The following is a 15,197-nucleotide window of genomic DNA, read 5'->3' as shown; positions in this document are numbered from 1 at the left end:
TTCCCGGCCCTCACGCGGCCCACCTTCTCAGCGGTGGCCGTTAAACACGGGTTGGAGCACCACATCCCCACGGTCGGGCCGCCAGTCTATGCCCGGGCACGCCGACTCGAGCCCACGAAGCTCGCGGTGGCGAAAGCGGAGTTCGCCACGCTGGAGAGGCTGGGGATCGTGCGGCGCTCCAACAGCGCTTGGGCTTCTCCGCTGCACATCGTGCCGAAGCCCGGCGGGGGATGGCGGCCGTGCGGGGACTACCGCCGGCTCAACGATGCCACCACCCCCGACCGCTACCCGGTCCCACACATTCAGGACTTTTCTGCCCGGTTGGCCAACACGACCGTGTTTTCTAAGGTGGACCTCATCCGGGGCTACCATCAGGTCCCCGTCCAACCGGACGACATCCCGAAGACGGCCGTCATCACCCCTTTCGGCCTCTGCGAATTCCTACGGATGCCCTTCGGGTTGAAGAATGCGGCTCAGGCGTTCCAGCGGCTTATGGATAGCGTCTTGCGCGACTTACCTTTCCCGTTTGTCTACCTGGACGACATCCTAGTCGCGAGCGCGTCCCGGGAGGAGCACCTGCTCCACCTCCGCACGCTTTTCGAACGCCTGGGCCAGCATGGCCTAATCATCAACCCCGCCATGTGCCGTTTCGGCGTCGCCACCATCGACTTATTGGGGCACCGCATCACCGAGCACAGGGCGTCCCTTTACCGGCCAAGATGGAGGCGGTCAGGGATTTCCCGCGGCCCCACTCGATCAAGGGGCTCCAGGAGTTCCTGGGCATGGTAAATTTTTACCACCGCTTCGTGCCCCACGTCGCCCAGCTCCTCCGCCCCTTGCACGAGGCCCTTCGGGGCAAGCCGGGCAAAGGTGACACCGCATGGTCGGAGCCGATGGCCGCGGCGTTCGCGGGCGCAAAGCTGGCTCTGGCCGACGCCACCATGCTGGCGCACCCGGCGCCCGATGCACCGATCGCCCTCACCAACGACGCGTCGGACTACGCGGTGGGTGCGGTGCATGAGCAATGGGTGCGTGGTGCTTGGCAACCGCTGGCGTTTTTCAGCCGGCAGCTTTGCCCGCACGAACGCCGGTACAGCACCTTCAACCACGAGTTGCTCGGGCTCCACCTGGCGGTCCGACACTTCCGCCATCTGCTGGAGGGCCGCCCGTTCACGGCCTCCGTTGACCACAAGCCCCTTGTGTTCGCGATGGCCAAGATCGCCGAGCCATGGTCGGCACGGCAGCAGCGCCAACTCTCTGCCGTGTCCGAGTACACGACGGGCATCCGTCACGTGGCGGGTAAGGACAACCCGGTGGCGGATTGCCGTTCCCGGTCCGTCGTGCACGCGGTCCACCTCGGGGTCGACTATGCCCGGATGGCGGAGGCCCAGACCGCCGACCCCGGCGTCCAGGCCTTGCGGACCGCCGTCACGGGCCTCCGCGTCACCGAGGTGCCGTTCGACGCCGCGGGCACGGCTCTCCTATGCGACGTCTCCCTCGGCCGGCCTCGTCCCATCGTGCCCGCTGGCTGGCAGCGCCCAGTGTTCGACGCCATCCACGGCCTGTCCCACCCTGGCGCGAGGACATCCCAGAAACACGTCGGGGCGAAGTTCGTCTGGCATGGCCTCAGGAAGGACATCCGCGACTAAGCCAGAACGTGCCTCGCGCGCCAGCGCGCAAAGGTCCACCTCCACACCCAGGCACCGTTGGCCCCGTTTACGGTGCCCGAGCGGCGGTTCGACCACGTGCACGTCGACTTGGTGGGACCTCTGCCCCCCTCGCGAGGGTTCACCCACCTCCTCACCATGGTCGACCGCACCACACCGTGGCCGGAGGCCGTCCCATTGGCAGCGACGTCTGCGGCTGAGGTGGCGCAAGCCTTTATCGCCACTTGGGTTGCCCGGTTCGGTGCCCCCTCGGACATCTCGTCCGACCGCGGCCCCCAGTTCACCTCGGAGCTCTGGGTCGCGGTGGCGCAAGGGCTCGGGGTGAAGCTACACCACAGCTACACCACGGCCGAACCACCCCCAGGCCAATGGCCTGTGCGAGCGCTCATCGCTCCATGAAGGCCGTGCTCCGGGCCAGCCTCCGCGACGGCGGCTGGTTCGACAGGCTCCCATGGGTCCTGCTGGGCCTCAGGACGGCGCCCAAGGACGACCTGCGCGAGTCCTCGGCGGAGCTGGTCTTCGGGCAACCACTACGGGTACCGGGTGAATTTATCCCCGACTCCACGGCTCCTTGGTCCGCTGCGCAACAGCGCTCCACCCTTCAGGAGACCGCCCGGAGGTTCGCCCCGGTGCCAACGGCACACCACGGTTGCCCGCCTTCCCACGTCGCCCTGGAGCTTCGCACGGCAAAGTACGTGTTCATCCGGCACGACGCCCACCGGGCACCGCTGCGGCCACCGTACGATGGGCCCTTCCGCGTGCTGGAGACCGGGGGTCAAATTTTTCACGGTCGACATCGGCGGTGCCCCGGATCGCATTTCTGTGGACCGCCTCAAGCCGGCCCACCTCGATCCGGACCACCCCCCGCCTGCAGCTCTGCCTCCGCGTCGGGGCCGCCCCCCGGTGGTCGGACCCCCGGCACCCCCGCCAGCAGCTCTGCCTCCGGGTCGAGGCCGCCCCCCGGCGGTCGGACCCCCGGCACCCCCCAGCCCCGCTACCCACCAGCCCTGCACCCATCGCCAGGGGGCGTTTCGGCCGGGTCATCCGGCTTCCCCGCAAACTCACCCTTCAGGTGGCGGGAATTCTGGGGGGGGCGCGTGTGGCGGGCACAAGGGACAATAATTCCGCGCACCAGTGGGTGGCGCGAGCGCCCAGGCGGGGACCGATGGTACATGCCCCGCCCTTCGACCAATCGGCCACGCCCGGGACTAGGCGTGGCCTCGGCACATATATGCGGGCTCTAAGCTCGAGCCTGCCCAGTGCTGCAGTTCGAGCTTTCGTAATAAAGACTCTTTTGGTTTTATCAAACGCGTTGTGGCCTACCTCTTTGGCAAGCAAGTTGTGTGCGCAGCACCACACTTCATGGTATGTGGGATTTTACCCTGGGTTTCTTGCATCATGTGCCAGGGGTTCATTAGATGGGAATTTACAAGACAAATCTGTATTTTCTGTAAACGTTGCCAAATTGTAGCACATATAACATGATAACTGACAAGTGACATTTACATATGAGCACGTATGTGGAAGGTGGAGAGGGGTGGGGGTGTCGGTGGATCTGCCTCGTTTCGGTCTTTGGAAATCACAGGTGGAAACTGTCCCAATACATTTGGAATCACGGTTTTATGGTCAGGTGCGAAGTTGTTCTACGCTCATGAACACAAGGTCCACATGGTTCAAAGCGACATTCTCACCGATGTCGCAGAAGTGCAATAAAGCCGTTACCTGGATTGCAGGTAAAAACAGTGAAGGTTAAGGTAGATTCAGACTGCATGCGCTTTTCCTTATTTTGCTCCAATATCCAAGCACACCAACTCACAACACACCACAAAACCTTCGGCCCGCTCAAATACAGCTTTTCCTTTGGCGAAGCGTGCCGCAGTCACCACCACGAAACGCTTTACCGCTTAGTCTTGAATGAAAACCAAATTACCGCCAAAGCCCAAAGGGTACGCACGCGGCACGCCTCTTCCTCTTTTCAACATATTATATAAACGACGTTTCTAAATCCAGCAGTAGAAAAAAATTGTTCTAAGAAAATAACAACTGTAAAGAGGTAAAATCGGTACAGAGAAAGAAGCTGAACAAATAAAGCTTCCATAAAAAGATAAAGGTACTACGGCTAACTATATTGTCATGTACGTCAGAAAGTGTAGCAAAAAAAAAACAAACGAAAAGCGTGACAAACACCGTATTAATTACAAGTGAAACGTTCGTTGTGGTAATCATAGGCTAGGAGAGTCTGAAAACGTATAATTAAGGCGAAAATAATTTTGAGATAAATGTAACTCAACTATCCAAATATCCGAGGTCGACAATCCCATAGAAACCAATAGAGAGCCATGGAGTATGGTGAAGCGCGGTGCTACGCGCGCGACTTGCTACCAAAGAGGAAGCGGACAACGCGGTTAAACAAAAGTGTCTTTATTGACAAGAGGTCATTGTAGCACTCGCGCGCTCCGGGCTGCGCGCCCAGTGTATACCCTGAGGCCACGCCTACCCCTCGGGCGTGGCCGCCGCCCACTTGGTGCGCAGAATGATGTCACCACGGCAGTGGGCTTTCATGTCCGCCACACGCACCCCCCCCAGAATTCCCGCGCACCTGGAGGGCCAGTTTACGGGACAAACGGATGACCCGGCCGAAGCGACCGGCGGCGTCAGGGGTGCAGGGATGCCAGCTGGGATTCCCCCGGCTGTACCAGGGATGGGTGCAGCACCGGGGGGCAGCGTGCCGGTGGTGCTGGGCGGTGCCGGGGGTCCGCCCGCCGGGGGGCCGCCCTGACGCGGGGGCCGAGCCACCGGCGGTGGGTGGTCCACGTCGAGGTGGGCCGGCTTGAGTCGATCCACCGAGACGCGGTCGGGAGCACCGCCGATGTCCAAGGTGAAGTATTTCACCCCGTCTCCAGCACGCGGAAAGGCCCGTCGTACGGGGGCCGCAGTGGTGTCCGGTGGGTGTCGTGCCGGACGAAGACATACACCGCGGTGCGAAGCTCCGGGGCGACGTGCGTGGGTGGGTGCCCGTGGTGCCCCGTCGGCACCGGGGCGAACCTCCGGGCGGTCTCCTGCAGCGCGGAGCGCTCCTGCGCCGCGGACCAAGGTGCCGTGGGGTCGGGGAGGAACTCGCCCGGCACCCGCAGCGGTTGTCCAAAGACCAACTCCGCCGCGGATGCGCGCAGGTCCTCCTTGGGCACCGTCCGGAGGCCCAGCAGGACCCAGGGGAGCCTGTCGACCCAGCCGCCGTCGCGGAGGGTGGCCCCGAGCGCGGCCTTCAACGAGCGGTGGAACCGCTCGCACAGGCCGTTAGCCTGGGGGTGGTAGGCCGTGGTGCGATGCAGCTGGACCCCGAGCCCCCGCGCGACCGCCCCCCAGAGGTCCGAGGTGAACTGGGGGCCGCGGTCGGACGAGATGTCCGAGGGGGCGCTGAACCGGGCGACCCAGGTGGCGATGAACGCCTGCGCGACGTCCGCCGCCGTCATTGACGCCAACGGCACGGCCTCCGGCCACCTGATGGTGCGGTCCAGCATGGTCAGGACGTGGGTAAAACCCCGCGAGGGGGGCAGAGGTCCCACCAGGTCCACGTGAACGTGGTCAAACCGACGTTCCGGCACCGCAAACGGGGCCAATGGGGCCTGGGTGTGTCGGTGCACCTTCGCGCGCTGGCACGCGAGGCACGTCCTGGCCCAGCCGCGGACGGCCTTCCGGAGGCCATGCCAGACAAACTTGTCGGCGATCAACCTCTGGGAGGCCCTCGTGCCCGGGTGGGCCAGGCCGTGGATGGAGTCGAAAATCCGGCGCTGCCAGCCCGCGGGTACGATGGGGCGAGGCAGCCCGAGGGAGACGTCGCACCAGAGGGCCGTGCCCGTGCCGTTGAACGGCACCTCGGTGACACGGAGGCCCGTAACGGCAGTCTGCAAGGCCTGGACGTCGGGGTCGGCGGCCTGGTCTGCCGCCATCCGGCATAGTCGATGCCGAGGTGGACCGCGTGGGCAATGGACCGGGAAAGGCAATCCGCCACCGGGTTGTCCTTCCCCGCGACGTGCCGGATGTCCGTCGTGTATTCGGACACGGCCGAGAGGTGACGCTGCTGCCGGGCCGACCACGGCTCGGCGACCTTGCCCATCGCGAACACCAGTGGCTTGTGGTCGACGAAGGCCGTGAACGCACGGCCCTCGAGCAGATGGCCGAAGTGCCTGACCGCCAGATGGAGCCCGAGCAACTCACGGTCGAAGGTACTGTACCGGCGTTCTGGCGGGCGAAGCTGCCGGCTGAAGAATGCCAGCGGTTGCCAAGCTCCATGCACCCTTTGCTCGTGCATCGCGCCCACCGCGTAGTCCGAGGCATCGGTGGTGAGGGCGATCGGTGCATCGGGCGCCGGGTGCGCGAGCATGGTGGCGTTAGCCAAGGCGAGCTTCGCGCCCACGAACGCCGCGTCCATCTGCTCGGTCCAGGTGGCGTCACCTTTGCCCGGCTTCCCCCGGAGGGCCTCGTGCAAGGGGCGCATGAGCTGGGCGATGCGGGGCAGGAAACGGTGGTAAAAGTTTACCATGCCCAGGAACTCCTGGAGCCCCCTGATCGTGCGGGGGCGCGGAAACCCTTTCACCGCCTCCACCTTGGCCGGTAGGGGGACGGCCCCGTGCCTGGTGACGCGTTGCCCCAAAACGTTGATTTCGGCGACACCGAACCGGCACTTGGCGGGGTTCACGATCAGGCCGTGCTGGCCCAGACGTTCGAAGAGCGTGCAGAGATGGTGTAGGTGCTCTTCGCGGGACGCGCTTGCTATGAGGATATTATCCAGATAGACGTAGACGAAATCCAAGTCGCGCAAGACGCTGTCCATGAGGCGCTGGAACACCTGAGCCGCATTCTTCAAACCGAAGGGCATCCGAAGAAATTCGAAAAGACCGAACGGCGCGATGACAGCCGTCTTTGGGATGTCCTCCGGCCTGACGGGTACCTGGTGGTAACCGCGTATGAGGTCCACCTTCGAGAAGAAGGACATATTCGCCAAGCAGGCGGAAAAGTCCTGAATATGGGGGACGGGGTAGCGGTCGGGGGTGGTGGCGTCGTTGAGACGGCGGTAGTCCCCTTACGGTCGCCATCCCCCGCCGGGCTTGGGCACGATGTGGAGCGGCGACGCCCAAGCGCTCTCGGAGCGCCGCACGATGCCGAGCAGCTCCAGCGTAGCAAACTCCGCTTTAGCTACCGCGAGCTTCGTCGGCTCGAGGCAGCGTGCCCGGGCGTAGACCGGTGGCCCGGTGGTGGGGATGTGATGTTCCACCCTGTGCTTGACGGTCCCCGCCGAGAAGGTGGGCCTCGTGAGGGCCGGGAAACGGGCTAGGAGGCGGGTGAATTCGTCCGCTGCCGGAAGCGTGCAGATGAACCTGGCCGGAACCGAGCCGCTCAGCAAGCCGCTCGATGAGCCGCTCAACGAGGCCGGCAGCGCGCACGCGAGCGAGCTGAACATCTCAGCCTAGACAAGCCTTCTGTGCTTTACGTCGACCAACAGGCCATTGGCACAGAGGAGGTCCGCGCCGAGCAGTGCCATAGGCACGTCGGCAGTGACGAACGACCATCGGAAAACCTGCCCTCCGAACCGCAGAGAAAGGCAGCGTTTTCCATACGTGCGAATGGGCGTACCGTTGGCAGCAAGCAGCGCGGGGCCCCGGCCCGCGGACTGCTTGTCGGACGTACCGGCGGGAACGACACTCACCTGCGCTCCCGTGTCGCACAGGTAACGGTGCCCGGATAAGGTGTCCGTTATGTATAGGAGGCTGTTTAATCGGCCGGCACTCAGTGCCACTACCGAGGGCCGGCCCGGGCGTTTCCCGACCTGCCGAATGAGCACGGCGGGCGACATTGCCGAGCCTCATGGCCGAAACTAGCGTGGAAATGGCACCAGGTTTGCGGCGAAGCCGGAGGCCACGGTTTCCACGGTGGTGGTGGGTGGGGCGTGGCGGCCGCCACGAGGCGCCCCTCGGAGCAGGGGTGGGCACCCGCAGGAGGTTCGGGCTCGGGAGCCGCTACGGCCGCACCAAAACTCGCCTGCGTGTCCAAAGCCGCGTAGAACTTGTCGGCCTCGGCCGCAAACGCACGGGGTTCCGTCGTCGCGGAACCGGCCAACGCGAGGCGGACTCGTGCCGGCAGCTGGCGTCGAAATAACGCCCGGAATAGAGCGTTTGGGGTTTCGTCACCCATGAGCGACAGCATATGGTCCATTCGGACCGACGGTCGCGTGTCACCGAGCTCGGGGAGGTCCAAGAGGCGATCGGCCCGTGCGTCCACTGTGAGGCCGAACGTGGTGAGGAGGAGGCGCTTGATCGCCTCGTACTTGTCGTGGGCCGGTGAGTTCCTCAGGACCGACACTACGCGGGCGGCCGCACCGGCCCCGAGGGAGGCGACCACGTGGCAGTAGCGTGTCTCGTCCGCCGTGATGCGTCGAAGCCTGAACTGGGCTTCGGCCTGCAGGAACCAGATCTCCGCCTGAGCTTCCCAGAACTCGGGGAGCTTTATCGCTACCGCGTTGGTTGCCATGGCTGTGGCGGGTTCGGGTGGTCAGTGACGGCTGACCAAACGTCGGTCACCAATGAAGCGCGGTGCTACACGCGCGACTTGCTACCAAGGAGGAAGCGGCCAACGCGGTTAAACAAAAGTGTTTTTATTGACAAGAGGTCACTGTAGCACTCGCGCGCTCCGGGCTGCGCGCCCAGTGTATACCCTGAGGCCACGCCTACCCCTCGGGCATGGCCGCCGCCCACTTGGTGCGCGGAATGATGTCACCACGCCAGTGGGCTTTCGTGTCGGCCACAATCGGTCTTTATTGGAAATCACGGTTTCTATTGGTTTCTACAGGAACCAGTAGAGTTTACAGTAGAAATCCAACCCGATTTGATTGAGACCAATGGAAACCATTAGTTGCAACTGGTCTGAAACCCATATAAACCAATAGGAACCTTTCAGTTCAACTGGTCCTGCAGAAACCATAAGAGTTAACTGGTCTGAAAACCCATCGACCAACCAAAATTATATTTTGTTATAAACAATCGTGAAACGCACAGTTCCATATTGAATTGAGTTATAGCCATGTTATTTATAACAGGGTTTCCCTGTAGTCTTTGGTGTACATGTGAATGCAAGTTGTCATCAGCCGATGGAGAAACTCGGCACACTCTTGAGGCCCGTATGAAAGAACATCGTCGTCCAGCTCATGAAGAGACTTTGAACTCTTCTGTATAGACATGATTGAACCTGCATGAGCCCAGCTTAGACATGATGGTCAACTTAGACAAAAAAAAAGTGGTTCGCTCGAGGTGGAAAGGAATCCATTTGGGAAAGAGTTGCATCACCATCTCTCAACAAAACGGGCGGTTTGCAATTTAATCAGTCACGGACGTGGGACAAGGCTATAACATCTCTCCCACGTCGTCTGCAATCGTCACGGGATGCCTGGATTTGTCAACAGACCAATTCACCCTACCAACGGTTGATGTCACATGATGATTTTCAAGCTTCTTCTTCACTCCAACATCTGCCGCGAACATGGCGAGTGGATTATTGTCGAAACGTCGGATTTACCGACTTGTAAGTCCAGTTTTTTTTTTTTGTTGTATACAAGATCGAGGCTCGTGAAAGAGCTAACATTAATCACACAAAAAGTCAAACCAACACATAAAACACAAAATAAAGGGAGCGGTGGACAAGATGGGGAGAGAGGGGGAAGGACACAAAACAACATTTGAGAGCAGGGACATCGAGAGAACTGTGGGAGGGAGAAGGCTTGGAGGGAGGTGGGAGAGGTATAAAACATATGGACACTGCAAGGACTTCCAGGAAAGAAGTTGGAATTTCAGAAAAGTGGATCTGGGGTGAATTAGCAGGGGTAGAAAAGATCAAGGTTTTGGATGGGGGAAGATAAGAGATGGTGGTGAACAGCTGTTTTAAAGACCTGGAGGAAGGAGTGGGATTGAAGGGAGTGGGGGAGTTTGTTCCAGAGGCGGGAGAAAAGGGAATGAAAGAGTGAAGGTGAGCAGAGAGCCTAGATTTTGGCAGTTTAACCATCAGAGGGTTGCTGGCAGATCTTGTGCGACCTGTAGGAATATTTGGGGGACAGAGCACAGAGAGAGCTGGGGGAGCAAGGCCGGAGAAGAGTCGGTAGAAGACAGAAAGACCACCAACCTGCCTGCGGTGAGTGAGTGAAAGGCCCTCGGAGATAGCGTCATCGCGGGAGATTCCAATGATTCTGAAAGCTTTGGTTTCAACAGCGTGAAGCCGAGCTAGGTGTGAGGCAGGAGCACCGGCCCAGAGGGGAGAGCAATATTCCATTGAGCTGCGGATGGAAGCCTTGCATGTGGCGAGGAGCTCAGGTGTGCCTAGGAAGGACTTCGCACGACGGAGGATGCCCAGTCGGCGACTGGCTTTGGAGGCCAGCTTGGAAATGTGGTTTCCCCAAGAAAGATCATGGCAGATAGTGAGACCCAATCGCTTGAGCGACAGAACTTCTTGGAGAGGATTGTTGAGAAAGTAGTAGCTTGTGTATTTATAAACTTTTACTGATTTAATTTGACTGGATGAATCATAACAACATGCATCGATTTAATTGAATGCCTTTGTTTGTAATAAATCCTGTAATGTAAGTTTGATGTCAATGCAATACAATTTTTTTTAAAATATATCTTTCCCTGATTAAAAATGCATGAAGTGAACTGCTCAATCACTGCAGTGGTCACAAAGCACTGCTTGAGGAGTTGCAACTTAATCTGCCAAAGTACCATCCAGCCCACGAGAAATACCAGACTTCCAGATGATGCCATCTTGTGATCATACTTCCCAGACTTATATCCATCACTTATGAGAAACCTGAGCTGCCTGTTTGGTCAAGTTGTGAAAGACGTGTTTCTTTCTCCATGCCACGTGGACATTCGATTCCTGAGGTTACTCACTCTCACGAACCGACGCTTGGCAAGCATACCAAACACCCCTTAACAAGAGTGGAGACCTTCATCCCGCAATCGACAAAGATACGCTGGTTTAAGGTTTTTTAAATGAGAAACATTATGGAATGATCTGCCAATGCACAATCACATTAATGACTCCATTTGCACAGACTGATATCGCATTTTAACCTGTAAAAGTGCGTTTTACACTGCAGGAATTTCTACAGCAAGTCAAACCATTTAAGCTGCATAACCACAGCCAAAGATGCACATATTTTATAAAAGGAGAACTCCATCAAAATGCTTTCGTACCCAGTATTTTAATAACTAATTTTCATGATGATTTTTGCTGCTCATTTCTTCCAACATAAGCTCCGGTCACTTACCACAAGTCACTGCTGCTAAGTTCTGAGATTGGTATTTCTTAATGTTTTATTGTGGGACAAAAGAAAACTGTGCACCTATGGAAGACCAGCTTCATGTTGGTACTACACATCCTATATTCATGAAGCCACATTATTCCAACAAAATACAATTTTTAATCCACATTAGCATCACCAACACCTTGTTTCCATGCACCACTCAACCCAGGTGGAAAAACCATGCTGTCCATATTGCATTTCCATGAAATTTAGCCATTCCAGTTTTGGGGTGTCATCAAAACAGGTTGATCAATGGGTGATCAATAATACACAGTGTACGCAGATGCGCACACACACAAACACACACACCTAGTGAGAAAACCAATTTCCTATGATGGCAATTCCATTTGGAGATTGTTGTCCGCAGCTTGTAGGACATGGTTTTGGAAGAGTTTTATTGCACCACCATCACATTTATGGTGCATAAACAAAGGACAAATAAAGAAACTGCAAAGACACGACTGATTAAGTTTTACGTTTGGTCACAAACAGAGTGCATAAGTAAACATATTATTGTGACCTTTCTTGAACCACATGGCCTCAAGGTGTTATAGATATAACCGATGATTATTGTTTATTCTTCACAACAGCCCACTGTCTGATTACAAGAATGGCAAAAAGGAGACGAGAAGTACTGGAAGAACATCCTTGGCAGTTGTCCATCAGTAGAAGGATGTGTCGGATGAGAAGGCGCCTGCTAGTGTGAACTGATCTTTGAGTAGGATACAGAACATTCGCTGAGGCACCGAGCAGGAGTAAGGTGCAGGGCGGGGGACAAGTGTGCGCAGCACAAACTCGCGTCCACGAGGGGCTGGGAAACCAGAAGGAAGACTCGCAGAGTGGCCTTGGATCGTCGCAGCATCGTCTCCAGGTGTGTATGCAGAGTTCTGCAGATCCAATACCAGAAGTAAATGAAGATAAAACGATAGATATGATTATCTTCGAGAAAACGTGAGTTATGGGGATAAATATGTTGTATTCAGTGTTAAAACTTTTTAACACTGAATACAACATGAACAAGCCATGAACTCTGTCTTACCTGCTGAGAGTTGATAAAAAGCCCGCGGAGAATGCTCCCAGCTGGGCCTCGTCCAGCACCAATAACAGGAACTTCTGGCTGCTCAAGCAGGCTTGTTACAAATCTGGTACCCAGTAAGGAAAGGGCAATAAAGGGTGATAATGAAACAGAGAGTAGGACTAAAAGCAAAGAACAGATGATCATATTTAAATTTGACAATGAAGCTTACCTGTCCACCTCCTCTTTCTCTTTGTACTTGTCAAGGCTTTGAACAGCAAACTTTGTACGCAAAGAACGTCCACGAGCAATGACAGTCTCTGCCAGTCCCAACTGCTGTAGCACATCCTGTGGGCAGCATCAAAATGTCTCAAGGACCTCTGCCTGCTATCACATGCTGGAGGTGTTTAGCATTTCTTCTACCACTGATGATGTTGTGACAACTTTAAATCTTAGATGCAGGTGTCAAAAATCCTACATAAACGCAGCCATTGGGCCTTGGAGGCCCAACGGATGTATTCGTGTAATGTTTTTTTTTTTTTTTTATAGATTCTGTTTCTTTCATATCCTTTTTCAATCCAGGTCGATGCTCATGGATGTGTATTTGCTCAGAAAATGGGAATCATTGATCCTATTAGTTGGAAGAATCCCATACAAGTAATGAATCTTTTTTTTTTTTTGCAAAAAAAAAATTTGTGCTTGGTTTTTCAACTTTTTTTCTCTAAAAAGTTGAGGGTCATGGAGGAGTATTTGCTCAAAAAATATGATTCACTAATCCTTTTATTTAGAATGTATATGTCCACAACTGTCAAAAATCCTATACCTATGCAGCCATTGGGCCTTGGAGGCCCCACAAATGTATTCATGTAAAGTTTTTTAACTTCCATATTTTTGTCACTGAATTATTTGTAACCAAGTTATAGGCGCATATGAGTCTCATATAAAGAAAATAATGATACAACATAGTAGTACAACAACATTCATGCGGGGCCTCGAAGGCCCCAGGCCTGCATTCATGTCGGATTTTTGGGTTATAAGTGAAGAATGAAGATTTCCCCACGTGCCTGAATGAAAATTATTTTTTAAATGTCACTGAATTTTGTGTAACAACATGAAAGTCGGTGAAAATGAGGCTCATTCCAAAACAAATTGTACAGCATAGTTTTTGCAACAAAAAAAACCTTGTGGGCATCCGAGGCCCGATCATTGCATCCAAGGGTTAAAATGACCTACCATTAATGTACCCAGATATATTCAGTAAAAAAAACAAAAAGTTAAATTTTGCTCTGTGCTGACTTCCACATTCCCTAATGAGAAGACCTCAATGTTCCAATTCACATATCCTTTAATAACTGTTCTGTGGACACAGGGTTCCCATCCTGATTAATCAATGTAGCAAAACACCTTGGAAAGAAAAAAAGGAAACATTAAACTTTGTGGTTCTTTTGACATTGGATGATACGAAAACCTACATGCTAAGGTTCCTAACAGAGACATTAAATGTATGCTCTACTTCCTGCTCCACTACTCTCCCCTACATTTACTGCTGGTGGAACCTCCAACTGGTCCCGTTGTGTTTTCCCCTTCAAGACAATCATTTAGTGCCAACCGTCAAGAAGGCCATGAATTAACAAAGATGTCTGTTTGCCACATATTTTCCCTCCTACTGGATAAGACTTAATCTGCTCACTTTTAGTTCTATCAGTAAAACTCACTCCCACTGGGAGCAAAATATGGTGTCAGTGAATCATTATACATATCTATATAAATAAAATCAAAAAACATGGTCCGTGAAGACCCAGAGGACCCAAAAAGACCCTGAAGGCTCAAAAGACCCTGAGGACCCAAAATACACCGAAGACCCTTAAAGACCCCAAAGGCTCAAAATACCCAAATGACCCAGATGACTCCAAATACCCTAATGACCCAAATACACAATAGACCCAAAAAACACAACCCTTTGAGTACGGGATTTTTTTTTGATAATCCCAGGATCCCCAGCAACCTAAACAAATTAAAAAAAATAATTCTCAAACCTCGATAAATTTAATAAAACGGGATTAATTTGGAATTTTGGTACAGGAATGCAACCACGTACTGACAATATATTTATAGGTATAGTCGATGATGTGTAGTAACGTCATCCGTACACAAAACTTTTTCACGGGTTGCGGCACTGGACGTCATCCGTACTCAAAGGGTTAAAGACCATGAAGACCATTAAAGACCACGAAGAGGCAAAATATCCAAAAGACCCTGAATATCCCAAAGACCCTTTAGAGCCCAAAGACCCGTAAGACCCTTTACCGGCTTGGACCCTTGAATATTTAGAGCTTGAGACCACTTGCACCCTTTTAGATTACAAATAAATGAAAACTAAATAATAGTAACAATATTCGAAATAAATTTGTACAAAAGAAATGTTTGTATTATGAATGGTGTAAATCATGACAACACAGCAACTCAGGTACATTCAGGTCATTATCCTCAGTTTAAACAAACCCGTGCCTCTGCGGTGAAGAGTGATTAGGCAGGCGTAGCGAGACGATCCATGCTAGAATATATATATATATATATATATATATATATATATATATATATATATATATATATATATATATATATATACAGACTTGGCATTTAATATGGAATATTTTTTTTGTGGGGGTGAACTTACTTTTCAAGATGTCTTAGAACCAAAAGTTCATTGGAATTATGTTGAAATTATTCTAGATTTTGTTAATGTGACCTTTAAAAGAAAAAAAACCACATTTGACATTTCGAAACAAATAAATTGATCCTTGAAAGTGATGTAAACTGATATCGAACTCAATTCATGGACAGTACTGTGTTAAACCTCTGTACCTTTTCCAGAAGTATCTCTTTATTTTGCACATTAGCCAAATTTTTTTTAACAAAAACAAAAGTTAAATTACGACTGGGATTACGGACAGTAAAATTACTGTTCAGTACTTCGTGTAACCCCCACGAGCATTCAGGAGAGCACGTACACGTTGAGGCATGCTGTTCACGAGATTTGCCAAGGTTTGGACAGGAATCGCTTGCCATGCAGTGACAATAGCCTGCTGCAATTCACGCACAGAGGTCAGCTGCTGGTCCAAGTTGTCGATTTGATGCGTTAATTCTGCCCACAAGTTCTCTATCT

General features: G+C 53.8%; 2 protein-coding genes across 13 annotated transcripts in view; both read right to left on the bottom strand.

The window, feature by feature from the left end:
• Positions 1-3,650, bottom strand: part of MLH1 (mutL homolog 1) — a 155,025-nt gene extending 151,375 nt beyond the window's left edge. For 4 of the 12 annotated variants that reach the window (XM_078786802.1, XM_078786806.1, XM_078786817.1 and 1 more), the window contains exon 1: positions 3,491-3,601. Coding sequence is in view for 1 of the 12 variants with exons in the window: in XM_078786812.1 (XP_078642938.1) it covers positions 3,598-3,649 (52 nt within the window). In the remaining 11 variants the exon portion in view is untranslated. Of the gene's footprint in view, positions 1-3,483 lie in introns of all 12 variants that reach the window. The other 8 variants (XM_078786819.1, XM_078786823.1, XM_078786846.1 and 5 more) reach the window with 6 other exon arrangements.
• A 7,245-nt stretch (positions 3,651-10,895) lies between these two features.
• The window catches only part of RAB3GAP1 (RAB3 GTPase activating protein catalytic subunit 1), an 87,420-nt gene continuing 83,118 nt past the window's right edge, over positions 10,896-15,197 (bottom strand). Inside the window, exons 22-24 of the mRNA XM_068131591.2 lie at positions 12,264-12,379; positions 12,056-12,158; positions 10,896-11,903 (exon numbers count right to left, since the gene is read on the bottom strand). Coding sequence (XP_067987692.2) covers positions 11,679-11,903; positions 12,056-12,158; positions 12,264-12,379 — 444 coding nt within the window. The 3' untranslated portion in view covers positions 10,896-11,678. The remainder of the gene's footprint in view (positions 11,904-12,055; positions 12,159-12,263; positions 12,380-15,197) is intronic.

Source organism: Myxine glutinosa, chromosome 1 (assembly GCF_964187855.1).
Source record: "Myxine glutinosa chromosome 1, kmMyxGlut1.1, whole genome shotgun sequence".
In the NCBI taxonomy this organism is placed as follows: Eukaryota; Metazoa; Chordata; class Myxini; order Myxiniformes; family Myxinidae; genus Myxine; species Myxine glutinosa.
The sequence above is the reverse complement of the archived record's forward strand: the minus strand, read 5'-3'. Positions and strand labels throughout refer to the sequence as shown.